Source organism: Gallus gallus, chromosome 1 (genome assembly GCF_016699485.2).
Source record: "Gallus gallus isolate bGalGal1 chromosome 1, bGalGal1.mat.broiler.GRCg7b, whole genome shotgun sequence".
NCBI lineage: Eukaryota > Metazoa > Chordata > Aves > Galliformes > Phasianidae > Gallus > Gallus gallus.
The window spans coordinates 59,869,537-59,887,857 of record NC_052532.1 but is presented as its reverse complement, the minus strand read 5'-3'; the positions used below and the strand labels follow the sequence as shown (position 1 = coordinate 59,887,857).

The following is an 18,321-nucleotide window of genomic DNA, read 5'->3' as shown; positions in this document are numbered from 1 at the left end:
GAGAAAAAATCAGTTTTCAAAAGCTATGTAGAAGCTTGCTGTTGCTGTGCAAGGACCTTACCACTCACCATTACAGGGCCAGGCTGGGGCCACTGGATGTGGCTGCAGACCACGGAAGCAGTGCCCAAAACACAGCATCCCTAATATGTGCCCGCTTGCAGGAAAGAAGGGCTTGGTGGTCTCAGTGTGGGCACCCACACTTCTTTTCGTGCCTCAATTTCCCTTTTCCTATGTGGAGACCGTATTTCAGCTCACAGAGACCTTGTAGAAAGAAATTACCTCACCACAGCAAGCAGTGAGAGCCCTGAGTAATGAGCGTGGTGAAAAAGCCCATGAAGAAATGAGTAATCCTGCCTCCGGAGCACAATCTGGGCCCTGTGCAGTAAATAAGGTCTGGGGCACATATTGAACAATGAGGTTAAATCAAATATTGAACAGCTGCTCATTAAGAGCAACATAAAGCAAGTGAGCCTCTCCACCCACCGTACGTGATCATCTACTGAGGTAATTAAGGGCTGTATCCTGACGGGTTAGATGCAAGGGGCTGAACTGAAAAGCAGAAATTCAGAAATCTTGGTTCTGGCATTTCCTAGCTTTGGAGGGCTTTCTTATAAAACCCAAGGTTACCTCTGCAGGTGTGCAGGAGGGGAGAGCGCTCACCTATTGTGCTGTCAGCATGTACGGTGCAATGGAGAAAGACTTTGCTATAGATGTAGGGAGGTTCAGAAAGTGCATGTGCTCACAACTTTAACAGTGACTTAGTTCAGAGCCATACCATGTGGGTGTAATTACTCAGTGAGACCGAGTTGCCTCCTATACTGAACAAGTCATCTCTAAAGCAGCAGCCCAACAGATCTCTCCAGATAGCCCCAGGCTCGTGCACTTTGCTGCACATGTATGAAGTGAGTGTGTTTCCACTCTCCAAAGGAAGAGTGAGTGAGTGTTTCCACTCTGTGACTGCAGCACTGGTGCATCAGCCCTCAGGAGGAGCAAGAGCCCGGTATGAGGCCTGTTACCTGTTCAGCCAGCAGTGAGGCCAGGCTTGAGTAGGCATCTGCGAAGTCTGGGCCATATTTGATGGAGTCCCTCAGTAAGATTACAGCTTCCTCCTTCTTCCCTTGGGACCTGCAGGCCAGGGAGGGAGGGGAGAAAAAAGAAAGAGAAGCTCTTTAGCAGCAGATCACCCACTGAACAGCTAATTGAAAGAGATGTGAAAGACTGTCTTGTTCTTTTCAGCTAAGACTAAATAATTCACTTGTTCCTCCTCTCCACAACACACACACCCAGCATCACCTGCATCTTACTTAACCACTCTGCCTGCCCTGTGAAAGAGGGTCAGCTCTCCGGCCACTGCATGCATGCTCAGTTTTGCTTGCTTGCACATCCTCTTTCCCATAGGTGATGCAGATGCCCCTGATATGACTCCTGTATGTCACTGGAATGGTAGGGATGCCAAGGAAAGGAGCATAGGCACTGCCTGCTCGAGCTCTGGTGCTCACAAAGCAGAGTATGCTGTTTTGAGGTAACCTGGGCTCTTTCTCCCATCCCTGCTGTAAAAATGCCTCTCCCTTCCCAGACAGCTACTAAAGGAGGGAAGAGTGACATCAGGCAGACGTGTCTGGAAGGAGACAGAGAGAAGCAAGTGGGTCACTTGTTGAGGAAAGAAGCAACACAAGTATCTTTATCACGTTGGCAGAGATGAAGGAACTCGTTCTACCTCATTCCAGAGTGGGAAATGTGCTCACTAGGGCAATTCCTCAACAAATTCAGAGACTTTGTGCTTTTTGCACCCATACATTAATCACAGCAGCTGGGAACACGTAGGTTTTAATGAATCTGCTGTTTGGTCTACTCCTTTGATGACTGTTCATACTGAGCGTTATGCAGTGATCTCAGCAAAGACAAAACATCTCCAGAATGGTGAATTCCTCAATACTCCACACTGTGAAGAGCAAAGAGTAATTTATTTTGACTATCCCGCAATCAGCACAGGCCACATGCCCTGTTAAGTCACAACTTTCAGATCTGTTAACTTCCCCAGCCCTATTGTACTCTCAGTATTTCTCCTTTTGGAAAATAAACCAAATTCCCCCTCATCCATCCAGTCAGGATCTTTAGATACACAAAGGACAACAAAAGTATTCCCAGGCATGAGTCCTTGGAAAGTCACTTGCATGCCAGGAGGGGATGCTGGCAGGGGTGACAGTGGGTCTGCAGTCAGCTGATGTGGCCCCAGTTGTGCCACTGAGGCACCAAGTGACCTGGGAATAGGACATCTGCCAGCAACCTGGCTCCCACAGCTGCAGGGCAGAGATGCAAAGCATCTTCACTTCCCAAAAACACTGTGGAATCTTTGCAGGTTGCTAGACTGCTAGTGCTGTTATATATCCAGGCTTATAGTTCATTACATCAGTGTTTTCAATAAAAAGTATTGGATCTTATTAATTAATTCCTAACCATGTCAATCGTTAGGCTAGAGGATTCCGTTCTTTAGATCCTATGGATTATGAGCAGAGAATATTGAGAAATGGTTATGTTAATGAGCTAGATTATTTTTTTCCAGTTACTTTACACTTACTGCTGTGGAAGAAGGACAAGCCTTTCTCAACACAAATCTAAGGATGTTTTATTATTCGAGCTACAATTTCACCAGTACCGCTCTGTATTCCTTCCCTTGGAAAAATGAGAAGGTTTCCCAAGCAAACATCTAAGGATGCTTAGCTGGACTGGAACAACATTTTCTTTGTGCCGGGTGTACAAGGAATATGAATAGCAAGGCTTACAAAAAGAAACAAAGGACCCTGGAACAGAGAAAGTATGTGAACACCTTGCCGCCTGGGGCTTAGATTTCATCTGAGTGACAGGGTCAAGTAACCAGATCTTGTTTATAAGGTGCAAATTTCAGCTGATAATATATGTGGCTTTGCAGAATTTTTCCCTTTTCTAGTTGTATAACTGTAGGAACATTTTGCCTGTCCGTTACACTAAGTGAAAACAGTTGTGCTACTCTTTTTCTTCTACCAGCGGTGCTCCATATAAATTACACGAATGAATCAAAAACAAATAAAGAACCACTTTTCCCCTGCACTAATTAGAGACCAGCTAGCTTGTCAATTCATAAAACTTTTGGATTCCTTGGCTGGAGTTTCGTGACACATTTTCATAAATCAAAACCAGATGACTGCCTCATAAAGGTATTGATGTTTGGCAAAAATGTAGGAAATGCCAGCTACAGAAATAAAAGGATTAAGTGATCCACTCAGCAGCAGTAAAAGTTCCCATTAACCACAAGCATGCTCTAGGAATATAGGGCAGCCCTCCTAATTACTCTTTTTTTTTTTTTTTCCCCTAAATGGCCTTTTCTTCGTTTGATCCAAGAACAATGTTTGTCTCCTGAAAGTGGGGGTAGAGAGGGAAAGATTATGGCATCTTTTTATGTGACAGACTGAGTTATATTACAAAAAGCAGATTCAATAGTTTCTCAGAGGGCTCAGTCCTGCAAGATACTGACTGCTCTGGCCAAGCACTTAAACACGTACTTAACTTTTATGTATGCAAGCTGAAAATTAATTACTGGCTGAAGTGCTTTCCTGGACCAAGGCCAACATATTCAGCACTTTTCAGAATCAAGGCTGTAGTTTTTACAAATCTGGGAGAACACCGAGCGCTGGGAGAACAGTCCAATACACTGATTTACCACAAACTGGGGATCTGCAGCAGGAAAAGCTAGGTACTGTATACCTTCAACATGACAGAGAGAGGAACAAATTCAACTGACACAAGGAGCCTATGATCACTTAATCCTATTTTTCCCCAAATTACCTTGGTTTACAATGCCCTCTCCTAATTCCCTCTTCCACTCGAGTCTCCAGCCCTCCACAACCAGCATGGTAGAGATGAATGCAAGGAGTAGCTTCTTCCCCCTGCAGCATCACTTACATACTTTTGCAAGTGCCCAGCAGTTTGAGAAGCATCAGCTTAAACTACCCCACAGAAGCCTGGGGATCCACAGGGCTTTGTGTGGGCTATTACTAGCACTGGAGCAAATTTCATTCAGAACAAAATAGTAACCCAGGAATTAGTGCTCTAGAGGACTTTCTAATTTTCAAGATCTGTTTTGCAATGTGAAGTTAGTTTGACTGCTTTAAAGCCAGAAACAGCTTGCAGTGTGTAACTGTCTGAAAGGAAACTCCTAAGCTTGTTCAACTCCCTGGGTTTTAAACCAATTCAGATAATTGAGATGCACTCCTTTGGTTTTCTTCTACGCTATGTGGATGGATGACACAAAACCAGGGCAGTGGGTACTACAGTGCAAGGAAGGGTGCCTTTTCAGAAGGACCAGGTCTGACAGGAAACTCAAGAAGTTGAACAAAACCAAATTTATGTCCTGCACCCAGAGTTGGATAACTCCATGCACCAGCACATGCTGATGGACAACAGGCTGGAAAGCAGCTCTGCAGGAAAGGCTCTGGAGGTCCTGCAGGACAACATGTTGGCCATTGGCCCTTGATGGTGAAGAAGGACAACACTGTCCCAAGATTGTGGGCTCAGGGAGGTGATCCTTCCCTTTCTTACAATATTTATGAGACTGGAGTGATGCCTAGTGTTGGGTGCTCTCGTGGAAGAAAGGCATGATCATGCTGGAGGAAGGCCAGCAGAGAGATGCTGAAAAGGTCTAGGCTGTCCTTGGAGATGTTCAAGGTTCACCTGGACAAAGCCCTGAGCAACACGATCCAATCTGACCCACTCTGAGCTGTGGGACTGACTGAATGATCTCCAAGAGGTTAGTTTCAACCAGAGCTGCTCTTTGAATCTATTGTAAACATGATGCTGCCAGCATTTGTTGTGGTTTGGTTTGGTTTTGCTTTTGTTTTTTGTTTGTTTGTTTGTTTGTTTTTAAGTGAGCTAAAATATGTATGTGATGCCGAGGTACTACGTCAGCACTTCAAGCAATAGAGAGTATTCTAACTAGAGATCATCCAGAAAGCCAGCTGTAGCATCACTGAATGTTACTGTTCAGTTTGCTTCCTTGAAAGGAAGGAAGGAACGTTTCACTTTCTGAAAGATCTAGATCCTCAGTACACTGATATCTACCTGATGTTTTCCAGTTTTTTCAGACACGTACACAAGCCTAGGTTAGCACATTCAAATACATACGTACCCAAAAGCCTGTTATTAGGGAGGCAGGCAATCCTCCTTCCTCTGCCTAGATGGGCTCGCTAAGCTTGGAACAATTAAGAGCAAAAAACGCACAGAACACCTTTTGTTACTCTACATGCAGAAGAGAATCATCCCTTTGAATAAACTCAAGATCTCAGGGGATGTTGTTTCTAGGCACTTCACTTTCTCCTTGAAAACTCAGCCATAAGACTCTCAAAGCACATAAGAGTTATGAGGCACTTCTTCATAAGAAATGCTGCACTGAATATTAGAGTGCTTTACGTATGGAGAGAGAGAGTACAGCAAAGAGTAAGTTCTCTCCCATTCCGCGGAAGAAAGCCAGGATCCTAAATATTTACTTCAAATGTTCATAATATTTTATTTCTTGTCTCTTTACAGAATATCCCACGGGCTATAAATTTATGTGAGGTATTCTGAATGATATGTATTTATCTCAGTTTTTCAAGCTGTATCTCAACAAAGCTGAATCTATATAGAGGAGCTAAATATTTATGTAGCAGGAAACTTTGAAACAAAACAAAAGAAAGCAGCATTGAGCTGCTTTGGAACATGAAAAAGAGATTTCTCATTTTTAGGCAGGCCACCTTCTGGGGCTATTTTAACTAAGAAATCTGTCTGTGTTGTTTAATTATCTACTGTCCAATATTTATAGTAGGCAAGAAAAGGATGACATACAACTTTATTTTAGAACGTGCAAACAAAACCAGTGGCCTATTCAGGCGTTGTCCTGCAGTGATTCCTGAGAACATTCATCTTCTGGCATGCAGCTTTCTTCATCACATGCAAACAGAAAATGGAATCTTTCTTATCAAGGGTATCCAGAGAAAACAAAATAATAATAATGAAAGATTTCCATCTTGTTGTCCTGCAAACATATTTTTACTCAATCTTAAATCACAAGCAACAGATGCTTGAACAGACAGCTTATATCCAGGCAGTAATGAGCAGCAGATTCCTGGATGGGAACAGCAATCCTATCTTTCCAAAACCCTGGAGTTCCCCTTCCCCAGAACTGCAGGGGTGAAATCTAGTATATGCAATCAGATTTCAGTGGGTGTAAGGAATGCAGCAGAATTTGACTGGGAATTCCTTGCCAGACCATTTTGTTACATGTCCCATTATACAAAATGCAGTTACTAGACATGATTTGGATGTTGCAAATGTGGCTCTTTCTGATCTGTATCTGGTATAGTCACCAAAGCCTCTGCTAAGAGGACAGAAAATCCTTTCTACGTCCTGACCTTTTATTTTCTCACTGCCAACAGTTTAAATATCAAAACACCCTTTCTAATGTCTCATGTCACAGCCAGAAAGCAATATCCGCCTGTAATATTCTGCAAATTTCAATTCACTACCTAGATTATAATAGCATTTAGCTTTGGCAGAATTCTGCTTGCTCTATAACACTCAGCACAGCATTGCTTTCTTCCCAGTAGATCACAGTCTCTCAGTGCATTCTCCAGATTAGGTTGAATAAAAGGATAGTTTGGTAGAAAATCGCAGGATCGCAGAATCACTAAGGTTGGAAAAGACCACTAAGATCATCTAGTCCAACCCATCCCCACCGTGCCCACTGACCATGTCCCTCAGTGCCACATCCACACGGTTCTTCAACACCTCCATGGACGGTGACTCCACCACCTCCCTGGGCAGCCCGTTGCAATACAGGATCACTCTTTCTGAGAAGAAATGTTTCCTAATATCCAACCTGAACCTCCCCTGGCACAATTAAAGGCCATTCTCTCTCATCCTGTCACTGTTACCTGCTGCCTACGCAGCATCTGCTTTACGTGTTGTGTGGAAAAATACAAATCATGGCCTGAACAGGCAACTAGCCTGTGAGAAACGGCTCCTGATGAATGATAACTTGCCTCCGTGTACTTTCTTCAGGATTAGTAAAACTTATGCAGAAGCACCAGCGCTTCATTACACGTGTATGTGCTAATCCCTCACCAGGAATTCTACCTAAGTGGGAAGATACAGCCGTTTTCTATTCATACCCTTAGATGCAATAGGTTGCTTTGGAAGCCTAAAAAAGCTTAGAAAACAGGAGTAAATAGGTGTGGGAAAAGGGGAGAGGGAACCTGAGAGCTCTGTTTTAAAGAGGTCAGCAGAAGTATCATACACCTTTAACATATCGCAGTACGTGGCACCACAGAAGGATGCAGTGCGCACACAACCTGATGTATCACATCAGGAAAAACATGACATATTGCACACAAAACAAACAGCAGTTCTAAGACAATTTCCCACAGGCCTCCTTTATGCTTTGCCAGCGCAACAAATCCAGTTTCTGCCCATCTGCTGGGTCATAAGAGCCCATCAGCTTGCCAGATTTAAGTGTTATTGACACAGAATAACCCGGTGCTGCTTCTGCTTTTTGTCTTTTTGTATAATGTTTCATATTTAGAAAAAAAAAATCACAGAGAATAGTAACTAAAGTAAATGGGACGGATTAAGAAGACAATAAATATTTTTAAACAGCTTTGCCATCTAAGGTTAATTTCAATCAACCAAATCTCACAAATAATACAGACTTTTCATTTATCTTGCAATGAGACTGTCTTTACCTTTCTTGTATTTCCAGTAAAGCATTAACCTGCCTTCTACATAACTACTCATCTGCCACATTCTAACCTCAAACCATCAGATTTACTTGTAGTATTACTCTGACAACTTCTCCATTACCAAATGAACCAGGCAGAACTTCAGCAATCTACTTAATATCCTTCACATAAACTTCACATTCAAAGTGAGGTGAGGGAAGGGAAGGGAAGGGAAGGGAAGGGAAGGGAAGGGAAGGGAAGGGAAGGGAAGGGAAGGGAAGGGAAGGGAAGGGAAGGGAAGGGAAGGGAAGGGAAGGGAAGGGGAGGGAAGGGAAGGGAAGGGAAGGGAAGGGAAGGGAAGGGAAGGGAAGGGAAGGGAAGGGAAGGGAAGGGAAGGGAAGGGAAGGGAAGGGAAGGGAAGGGAAGGGAAGGGAAGGGAAGGGAAGGGAAGGGAAGGGAAGGGAAGGGAAGGGAAGGGAAGGGAAGGGAAGGGAAGGGAAGGGAAGGGAAGGGAAGGGAAGGGAAGGGAAGGGAAGGGAAGGGAAGGGAAGGGAAGGGAAGGGAAGGGAACCTACAACACCATCATGTCAAAAAAACAGCAGTGCAGTAATAGAGATTATTTTTGTTTAATTGCACCTCTAGTAGATTTTAACATGGTGGCAAAGCTTCTCTTGTAGATCTAAGTACAGTCTTTAGAAATGGTTAGTCAAATTAATTTGCAAGATTATGATTGCAATTCTCCTTGCTAAAGACTAATGCTCTAAATGACAACATATCAAATTAAGAGCTGATAAACTCATTTTCTTGCTCATTAGAGGAACCCCATAGGGATGTAAGCCAGCTTTTCCCTCAAACCCAGACCCACAGCACCCCTGGAATTGGATGAACCTTCTCTTCTGCCTCTCCAAACACCTCAAAAGTTAGGTGCTTATACTGAAACTACACAGCAGACCTCCCATTTACAGCTAACTAACAAGGAGAAGTGGGAACTTACTCTGAGGGATCTGCTGGGCATGTGTTATTCACTAGATCTGCATCAAATGCCTGCCTTTGAACAACATGGCTTGCTTCACTGGAAAGGTTTACACCTCTCCACTGAGATGGAAATCTCAGGTGACGGGTTTGGCTTTACACTCCTCATTTTTTGATGCCTCATTTGGAACAAGTGAATGCCCTCCAGCTGAAGCATCACTGTAAACAGCACCTGAAGTGACCTGGCAGACAGCATAAGGACATTCAGACTAAGACTCGTCCCCGTGCCAGCAGTAAGAACTAATGCCATTCCTTCACCAGTCAGCAGAAAACCCACTGTGGTGATGTGCACAGAGAGAATCTGGATTTCCCAGGTCTGTGTACAACTTACTTGAGCAGGTTGCCAAGATTGAAGAGAGCTCGATTGTGCTGAGGGTTTAACTGAAGGGCCCGTCTATAGTAGTCCTTTGCTTCCACCACGTCTTTGGTCAACGTCCCCAGGTTGTTGAGAGCGCTTGCATGACGAGGGTACAGTCTGGGGAAGAGGAAATACCAAGTTACAGAAGCTCATTAAGTGACACGCAAAGCTCAAGCCACTTGTCCAGCCACCACTGCTGTTCGGCACTCAGTAATGAGAAGGAAAGCTACAAAACAACATCCTCCTTCCATTTGCTGCAGGTCCTGATGGCATCCCGAGGAACCTTTTCAACTCCCAAAGAGATTGTAAATCAGATCTTCTCCTACAGCTCCCTTATGCTTCCAGGGCAGAAGGGAACACCGAACAGCTTTGAAAGGCTGTTTTACCCTCCAAGCAAAAGGCAGAGTGATCAGAGCAGCCTGGATGTTTTTATTCAAAATGCCTCTCGAACAAGCAAGAACCGCCTCGTCACAAATATGTTTCCAATGGAAATATGTTTTGACATATACAGAAACCAACACAACACTGCTAAGCTGATCTGTGGCTTTTTTTTTTTTTTTAATATCTGTTTCCCACAATAAAAGTGACATTAATAAAGGGCAAAGTGAAGCTTGAAATCAGCTGCTGAACCATGTTTTCAGGACGAAGCAAAGTGATCAAAAAATCTGGAAACAGACTGCATTATAATACGAACTCCCTGAGCTTCTAGCTGTATTTATTTTGAACACTCGGTTCTTCTTTTAACTGTTCAAAACAAAAACTTAGATCTGTTTCAGTTAAAACATTTCACATTGGGCCCAATGTATCTCTGTTAAAATTCCCTCTGAATTAAAAAGCACACTGCGGTCCACTCCGCTGCTTCAACTCTCAGGCAAAATCGTGTTCCTACAATCACACTGCAGTTTGTGGGTTTTTCACTGGAAAACTCCAGAGATGAAAGTGATCCAGGGCCCTTTGTATCATAGATGGGTGAAAACTGAGGTTCATGATGATAATGAACAAATACAAGAGAGATGCCCACAGAGGTCCCACGCAAGCTGGGAGAATAGCTGGAAAGGAGGGTGCCCACAGACCCCGTCGTGATGCTCATTTAATTCATGACAGGGAGGAAGCAGGTTAAGATGGCCAAGGCTTCAGTTTGAGGAGACCTAGCCTCAAATCCTGCTGCCAGTGCACATTTTCTATTTCAAGCCAGGACAAGTCATTTGGCATTTCTTTGCCTTAGGTCCTTGTTTGTAAAGTGTGGATAATAGCTTTGTAATTCATGGGAAAGAGATGTGGATGATGACATTAAAAGTAGTTAGCTGTGACAGCCCAGGGTATGGCAAGAGGAAGGGCATTTAAAGGAAGCAGAGATTAAGATTATAATGTGGTCTAACTCTAAATTTTGAGAACGTTTTTAATCTAAGACTTTCCATGTTGGGTTTTTTTCTTGCCTGGAGTTCTTCATTTTGTCAGTTCAGCCCTGGGATTTTCTGTACTTAAGTACCATGAATAATTGAGCATTTTATACACTGCTGCAACATTTGTATCAGTCGCATTTTCATTCCACAGCACATAAGTGATTCTGGCAGGGTCTTATTTGGGGGTGAAGCCAGGAACACACAGGGAAACTCTGAGAAAAGAGGACGTGCACCAAGAACAAATTCAGGATGTTTCCTACAACTAAACAAGAAAAAGGCCCCACAACTCTTTTTCCACCCAACACCGACCCTGGCAGACAAATATCGCACAGCCACATCACTGAGGACAGAGCATCCAAGGATGCAGCTGTGTATGTTTTATATAAACTCAGAGTACTATACAGACAAAGGCTAAGTGTAATAACAACCACTCGTATCTAATGACTACAGGCGCTGTCAACATTCCTCCTTTACAGATAAGCATCTTGTCTGTCAGAGGTAATCACTTCTCCTGATGCAAGCCTTCAGGTGCAGTTTTCATGTACAAGCCACCTTGTTGTGTACTGCACAACATTCACCCACACTACCTGCATTCATGGCTTAAATGATTTTGGAAGAGGACCTTAATTGATCTTGTTACAGAGAAAGAAAGAGAAGGAAATCCAAGGCCAGCCTCCAGTTGTCAGGAAAATAGCATCACTTTCCATCCCTGAACCTACCCAGCCAGGATGAAGCACTTCTGGATGTGAGAGGCTGCCCGCACTCAGGGAAGAGTCAGTAAAAGACGAAGTGATCAGTGGGTAGGAGCTGAATCTTACCCTGGCCCTGAAGTCCATTGGCCAGCAAGGTTAAGCCTCCCTGGATGAAGAAGACTGGGGGAAAATTTCCACAGGAATGGCTGTGGAGCAATGGACAGGATTATACTTGCCTGCTTTTCACCATGTGGGATGCAGTTCCGTGTGACACCTCAGACCACCATCTTGAGTAAAGAATGTTCTATCTGCCTTTTGGCAGATAACGAAAGGCTCAGTCTTGCTTCCCGTTTCTCCCATGTGATTTTAACGTTGCTTTCAACTAAAAAGGTTTGGTAGTTATATTTGAGTCTTATTTTCCATTTGGCTACGATAAAAGCCAAGCACCCCTTTTGTCAGCACTCACATAAAAAGAGCTCTTATATCTGACGTGAAGTCACTTGACATATAAATGGGCAGAAGTATTTCAGACAATTCTTGGGAAATCCAGAAACAGATGAACATTTAAAAAAAAATGATGGTTTTGTCCTCAAACTTTCAGAAATTAATTCTACTCTTGGCCTCTGCTGCTCCGCATGACATTTTAGGCCCAGGAGATTTGCTTGCAACAACTTGCAGAGGAATTAAAATTCAAGATTAAAAAACAGCACTGATTTCACCTCTAAACTGTACAGTTCTGACCAGCAGTTCCATAAATACACTTCTGAGCTCAGTTCTAAAACCTCTCGACAGCAAATCATAGGATGCAGACACAACTCCATGTATCCTGGGCTCTAGTTCTTATGTTTTACATTTATTCATTACATCTCATTGTCCTTTCCAAGAAATATAAGTGAAAAAACAGAACCTCAACCAGCACAAATTGTCAGCTTAAGCCAGCTTAGCATCTGGCCTGGAGAACTTATGACAGTTGCAATTTTACATATCCGAACAAACGCTGGGAGAAAAAATCTGAGCATGGGGAGATAAGGCAGTGGTGCTGGGCTTTTCTACTAAGACTCAGTTCTTTAAGTTTTTATTGGAATATTACTTCGGTATGATGATAGAGCAAGATGACACTCAACTGAGCTCAGCAGAGAGAATAACCAAGCCCTAAGACAGCAACACCTAGAGAAAAGCAGTCAAAGCCACTGCATGGCCCCTCTTGAAACAGTTCCCAAGAGTGGTCCAGCGCTAAGCCAAGACCAGGGTCTGATCCTGAGCTTGGGCTCAGCTACCATCTCTCAGCTACTTGCAGGCCAATTCATACCAGCTGTCCTCAGGGCTACAGAATGAGGCCCAGACCCTTTTCTATGTATTAATATGGACGTTGAGTAAAGGACTAATGGTCTACCCTCTTCATGAGCACCCACTGCTTCTAATAGCAGCTTCCTAGGGATAAAACAGGGCAGAACAAAGTCACGTGGCTGGATTTACAGAACATCATAAAACTTGACCACAGATGACTAATTAAAGCAATGTTTGCTAAAGAACTCTCAAAAGGTTTCTGCAAAAATTGCAGATATACCATTTGCAAATTGTTTTGCGTTTTGCTGCATGTGATCTATTATCTTCGTGAAGGAAGGGAGATGTACTTCTTTTTTCTTCATTTTTATGCATGGGTTGTGCTGTTTTTAAGATTTTCCAAATTGGTCCCAATGATTTCTGATAGGTACCTTGTTTATCTCAACTGAGAATTCTCTGATGCAAAGATTGTCTCTTCCGCACGTGTGTTTATCTCTTGGAAGAGTAAGAAACACCTTACAATGGGGTCTCAAGGTAATGTGGCGCCTCTTCATGCCACAATAACAGCAGTACCCAGAACCCAGACCTTGTTTTACAGATAGCTGGGACACCAGCAAAAAAATCAGCTGTTAAAATGTATATGGTGTTTTATAACTTCTCTTAAGAAAACAAAGCGTTCTGTCTGGACACACACAGTGCTGTGTTTTCATTGCCACCACCACTGATAATAGTAACAGTCTGCAGGCAATATCCTTCTTGCTATGCATCTGATTAGGTAGAAATTCCTCCAGGCTTCACCTAATCAAATGCAAGTGCTGCATTATTTATGAAAGAAAGCTGAATTTCATTAAATCTATTCTACAAGAAGCAGTTTGTGTAAAAAAAATCAATTTCTCCTTTCTTTTAGAAATCAGAGTTATTTTCTTTAGAAAACTTGCACTCATAGGTAATTATAATAGAAATCTTGAAACAGCAGTTACTTAAAAAAAAAAAAAGAAAGAAATCAATCCCATATATTTTAAAGCATATTTTAAATCAGACTGGGATTTCAATTCTGAAGGGAAGACAAGTGGGATGTTTCCTTGTTGCAGAATGAATAATTCAAATGATTCCTCCAGTGCTGCATCTGCAATTGTCAGAATAAATTTAAGCAGCTTCTCGTTTAACTACTACAGGTACACAGTGCACAAGAACTCCTGTTAATAATTGTCCTCACTTCTTTTAGGCTAGCAAAATTCCCTCTAATAGTATTGAAGAAAAGCATTATTGACTTGCACAGTCAAGAGACTTCTAGTCTCATAAGACGATTCCAGGCATAAAACATATACAATCATCAAAATGCTGACGACCACTTATTTTGCTTTTTAATTAATGTTGCTGTTATGTGAAACATTCGTTAAAAAAATTAACTGAAGGGTTTTGTTTGGCAACATATTTATACTACAAGAGATCCCCCCCCAAAAAAGAGAAAGGGAGGGAGTTTGTTGTCATGGATACAACCTATAATCCACTAAGAATTTTAATTCTTTTAGTTCAGATGTAGAGAGACCACTTAAACCCTTGGCAAGCTCTGTTAACGGACCTGCCTTAAACAGCCCTTGGTCTGGTGCCAGAGGTATTAAGGGGGCAAAAAGCATTAGCCTGACAATTCCCCACTCACTCCTGGAGTGTTACAGGGTTTTTGCACAGCCAACACTATACAGGGGTAGAAAGCAAAGGGGATGGAGCCACACTAAGGCACAGTTCTTCAGGGAAATGCCCACAAACAGCTGAGAACAGGTCCCATTGCCAGCTCTGGGGGTCTAGCAGCACAACAGGGGCTGCTGAAAGCCATCCAGAGCCACCTCTTAGAGCTGGGACACCCATGGGATGTCACCGTTTCCTGGTGGCTTTCCCTGATGCCCCAGGCACCTGTGACAAGCCTGTCAAAAGCATGCTCCCAGTGAGCTGGGACATGAGTCCTTAGACTGTTATAAAAGCCATAAACAACATGGGACGTAACTAACCTAACAGCCACAGAAAGGAAAAATCCACCTGCACCTCCTTGCATGATAATCGAAGACGCTCTGCACGAATTCTTTTCTGCTAGAGAAAAAACAAATGAGCAACTGGTTGAGCTGGAGAGATGTAGCATGCCTGCTTTTTGTTACCACATCTTTTAACTAAGTAATCATAGAATCATTAAAGTTGGAAGAGATCACTAAGATCATCAAGGCCAACCCCAACTATCCTCATCATGACCACTAAACCATGTCCCTCAGTGCCACACCAACATGGTTCTCGAACACCTCCAGGGATGGTGACTACCACCCCTCTGGGCAGCCTGTGCAGCACCACTCTTTCTGAGACAATTTTTTTCCTAATATCCAACCTGAACTCCCTTGGCGCAATTTAAGGCCATAAACTCTCATCCTGTCACTAGTTATCTGGGAGAAAAGGCCAACCCCTGTGTGTTCGTGTCAAGCACACAGAGTATGCTCTACCTTTGGAGCAGCTGTGGTTGAATATCACTGCTGTGCCACCGTAGGCAAACAGCTGGTGTTTCCTCATCTTGGCTAGAGGAGGCTGTAGGGCCCGGGGACAGGCTGTGTTTTCTCACCCTTTCTTCAAGATGTTGCATGCTGTCTAGCTGCCACTTGTCATCCTTCCGGTGCCTGTGTGACCCTACCACAGTGCTCTACAGGCACAGACTGGCTGTAGCCAAACTAAGGGAGCAGTCAGGCTTTAATCACCCCACCCCTATTGCTGGCAGCACAGCAACTTGTTTTTAAGACACGTGTTGCCCCATTTCAACATTTGTAGTAATATTTTATTGGCATCATTGTGCCGACAGAAGAAGGTTATGTCATAATATTACATCTGTCCCAAATTTTTATACTACTCACTTTATATTTACTCCTATACACCCAATTTTCCAATTGGAACATTACACTCATTTTCACGTGTTTACTTAGGTTGTCCATAAAGCTCTATGTAAGGTTGATTTAAAAGCTGATGCAATACGGAGAGCAGCCATCCTACAGGGAATAACCCTACACTGGCAACAAGTCAGGCCACGGCCTCATGACATCATGGCATCTTGGTCTGAAAGCTGCTCTATGTGATGTAGGTCACAGAGCCAGACCTTATGTCATCCTCCAAAAGACTTTCAATTTGCAGCATCTGAACTCTTTTTATAGACGGAGAGACAATCCTGCAATATTAAGCAGAGGCTTGTTTCTCTTGAAGAGTTTTAGTAGTTGCATCAATATTTCCTCAAAGTTAACACCCTTCAGCTTGGCAGAAGATTTGTGGCAGGCTAGGACTTTTTTTAAACCTGGAAATCCTGTTGAAAGTCAGGCAAGTGAGAGATCTAAGGCTTTTAGGTTCCTTTGAAAGCCTCAGGCATAATCTCCTTCAGTGAAAGCATGACAAAGCAGTCACTGTGCGTGCACAGCCCTGATTGCTGCTATTACACCTCACCCATTTCTATATTACTCAGTGATGAGGCGGGTTGGATCAGCACATCACACAATGCTAGGAATGAGGCAGGGAGCAATCCTAACCTCATGGGGTTAACCTCGTGATGCTCTCAGAGCATCTCTGAACCTCACCGGTGTGCTTCACCCCATGGATGGTTCTGTGGGTCCCACCAGGGTCTTCACTGGCATTATGTGGACCGGCTCAGGCCCTGATGGAAACACCAAGATCATAACTTGATCCTTATGGGTCCCTTCCAACTCAGGATATTCTATGATTCTGTGACAACTGGTTTCAGAAGTGACACTGCGTGCAGTTAGCAACTGGGGTATTTGGAGTGCCTACAGCTATTTCAAACATCCATCAGTTAGTCCCACTCACCACTGCTGAAGGGCAGGGGTGCCCCCACAGGTGCCTTCAGTCCCCCAGCCCACCTAACATGCAGCACTGAGCATCTATAAACGTACCTGGAGAGATGGTGCTCATCTCTACCATGGTTTCCCATGTGGCCTGGGACAAATCTGCCTCGCAGGTCCTCATGCTCTGTCATGAAAGCAACAGCAACAAAATGCCCTTTTCCTGTATCACTGCCTCCCTGCTCAGAGCACCAGCCCACTGCAGTGAAGACAATCCCCAGCTCTGTTCAGAAATGGGTAAAGCAGGGCCTCAATCTCAGCTGAGACCTCCAGATGCCAACTTGGTATAAATAGCAAGTGCTGAATTGCAGCCAGGGCTCAGGGAAGGGCAGGCTGGCCAGCCAGCCTACCCACCCTGCTTTCCTTGCCTGCAGAATGCTCCAGCATTGAGGGAAAGCTCGACAGGACACAGGCATCAAAACAAGAGGAGCTGAATGGATATAATCTGTAAACTGACAAAAGCCACATGTATTCTTTGACCCCAGCACCTATTTCTAAAACGTCTCATTCAGAAGCGTGACATTTTAAAACCAAGCCTGTAGCACTTAAAATAGTACTTCATTAAATTTTCAAACTTGGATGGGGATGGAAGCTAAAACTTTAGAGCTGAGGAGGAAAGAAAGGATTTTATGTCAATGTCACAGCTAAACATAAATAAGTAAATAAAAGCCCCCCTGCTAAACTCACGTCTTTCCTGTGATGTTGAGCCAATGAGAGGTTATCAAATGGGGCTGCCTGCTTCTGCTTTCATATAAAGAATTTATGTAGGATCCGTGTAAGTCCTTAAAATCCCAGAAACTGCTCAAGGCCAACAAAGGACTAATAATTCAAGACATGCCTGCCCTATAGAGAGAGGAAACAGTGCAGGCTTCTTCAGAGACCCCGCAGAAACCAGACCAACATCACAGCAAACAGGAGACGGCAAGTTTGGATGAATTCTTCAACCAAGCATTTACATGAAGGTACAGAACAACATCTATCATGCCTAAGCGGATGGGACAGAATCACACCTGTCATCTATTTAAACCTGTCCAAGTTTAGATTAGACATTAGGCAGAAATTCTTCACTCAGAGGGCGGTGAGGCCCTGGCACAGCTGCCCAGAGAAGCTGTGGGTGCCCCATCCCTGGAGGAACTTAAGGCCAGGTTGGATGGGGCTCCGGGCAGCCTGAGCTGCTGGGTGGCAGCTCTGCGCACAGCAGGGAGTTGGGGCTGGGTGGGCTGTGATGGCCCTTCCAACTCACATCATTCTGTCATGCTGTGATCTCCAGGGGTTCCCCAAAGTGCGGTCTATACTGGCTTTGAAATGGCTGGGGATTGCCTCAGCCATTGGTGTAAACTGGAGAAACCCCATTCCAGCATTTCCCACATTGCTTGAAAGGGGCATTCAAATTGCTGAGGATAAGGAGAGCCCTTCACACTCACCTACCAAGGCTTCACAAGAAGTCTCAAGACTATTCTCAGTAGACACGTGCTGGGAACCAATTTTTCCACTGCCCATTGATAAAGACCTGAAATCTCTCACGATTTGTACAGCAATAACCAGTGCTATCTGGCTGTTCTCTGAGAGAAACGTGGTCTCAAAGTTTCAATAAAAGCAAAGGCAGCTGGCTAGCAGAAAAGAAACATTGCAGGAACTAAGAGTAATTAGCTCCTGGACTTCACATTCTTGTTTGCAGAAAGTGAGAAGTACAGCTGAAAGTACAAACTGCACAGCTCACGTAAAAACTGACACAGATCTCAGTAAGACAAAAGCTTTGCAGCTTCATTAGGAAAGTGTTTTCCATTCCCCAGATTTTTAGCCTCAAAATGCAAGTGCATTCGCTTCCCTGGAAACAGTCCGAGCTACGACCCCGTGTATGAGGAATGTTCCACAGCCATCAGCACAGAGGATGGGGTCTCTTCTCCGAGGAGATGCTTTTGAGAAGATAGCAAGACCTTACAGCGTAGA

At 43.8% G+C, this 18,321-nt stretch overlaps 1 protein-coding gene across 1 annotated transcript in view; it reads right to left on the bottom strand.

Annotated features, from left to right (window-relative positions):
- TMTC1 (transmembrane and tetratricopeptide repeat containing 1) overlaps positions 1-18,321 on the bottom strand; it is a 152,010-nt gene that overhangs the window by 16,229 nt on the left and 117,460 nt on the right. Inside the window, exons 12-13 of the mRNA XM_015287026.4 lie at positions 9,091-9,234; positions 1,017-1,125 (exon numbers count right to left, since the gene is read on the bottom strand). Coding sequence (XP_015142512.2) covers positions 1,017-1,125; positions 9,091-9,234 — 253 coding nt within the window. The remainder of the gene's footprint in view (positions 1-1,016; positions 1,126-9,090; positions 9,235-18,321) is intronic.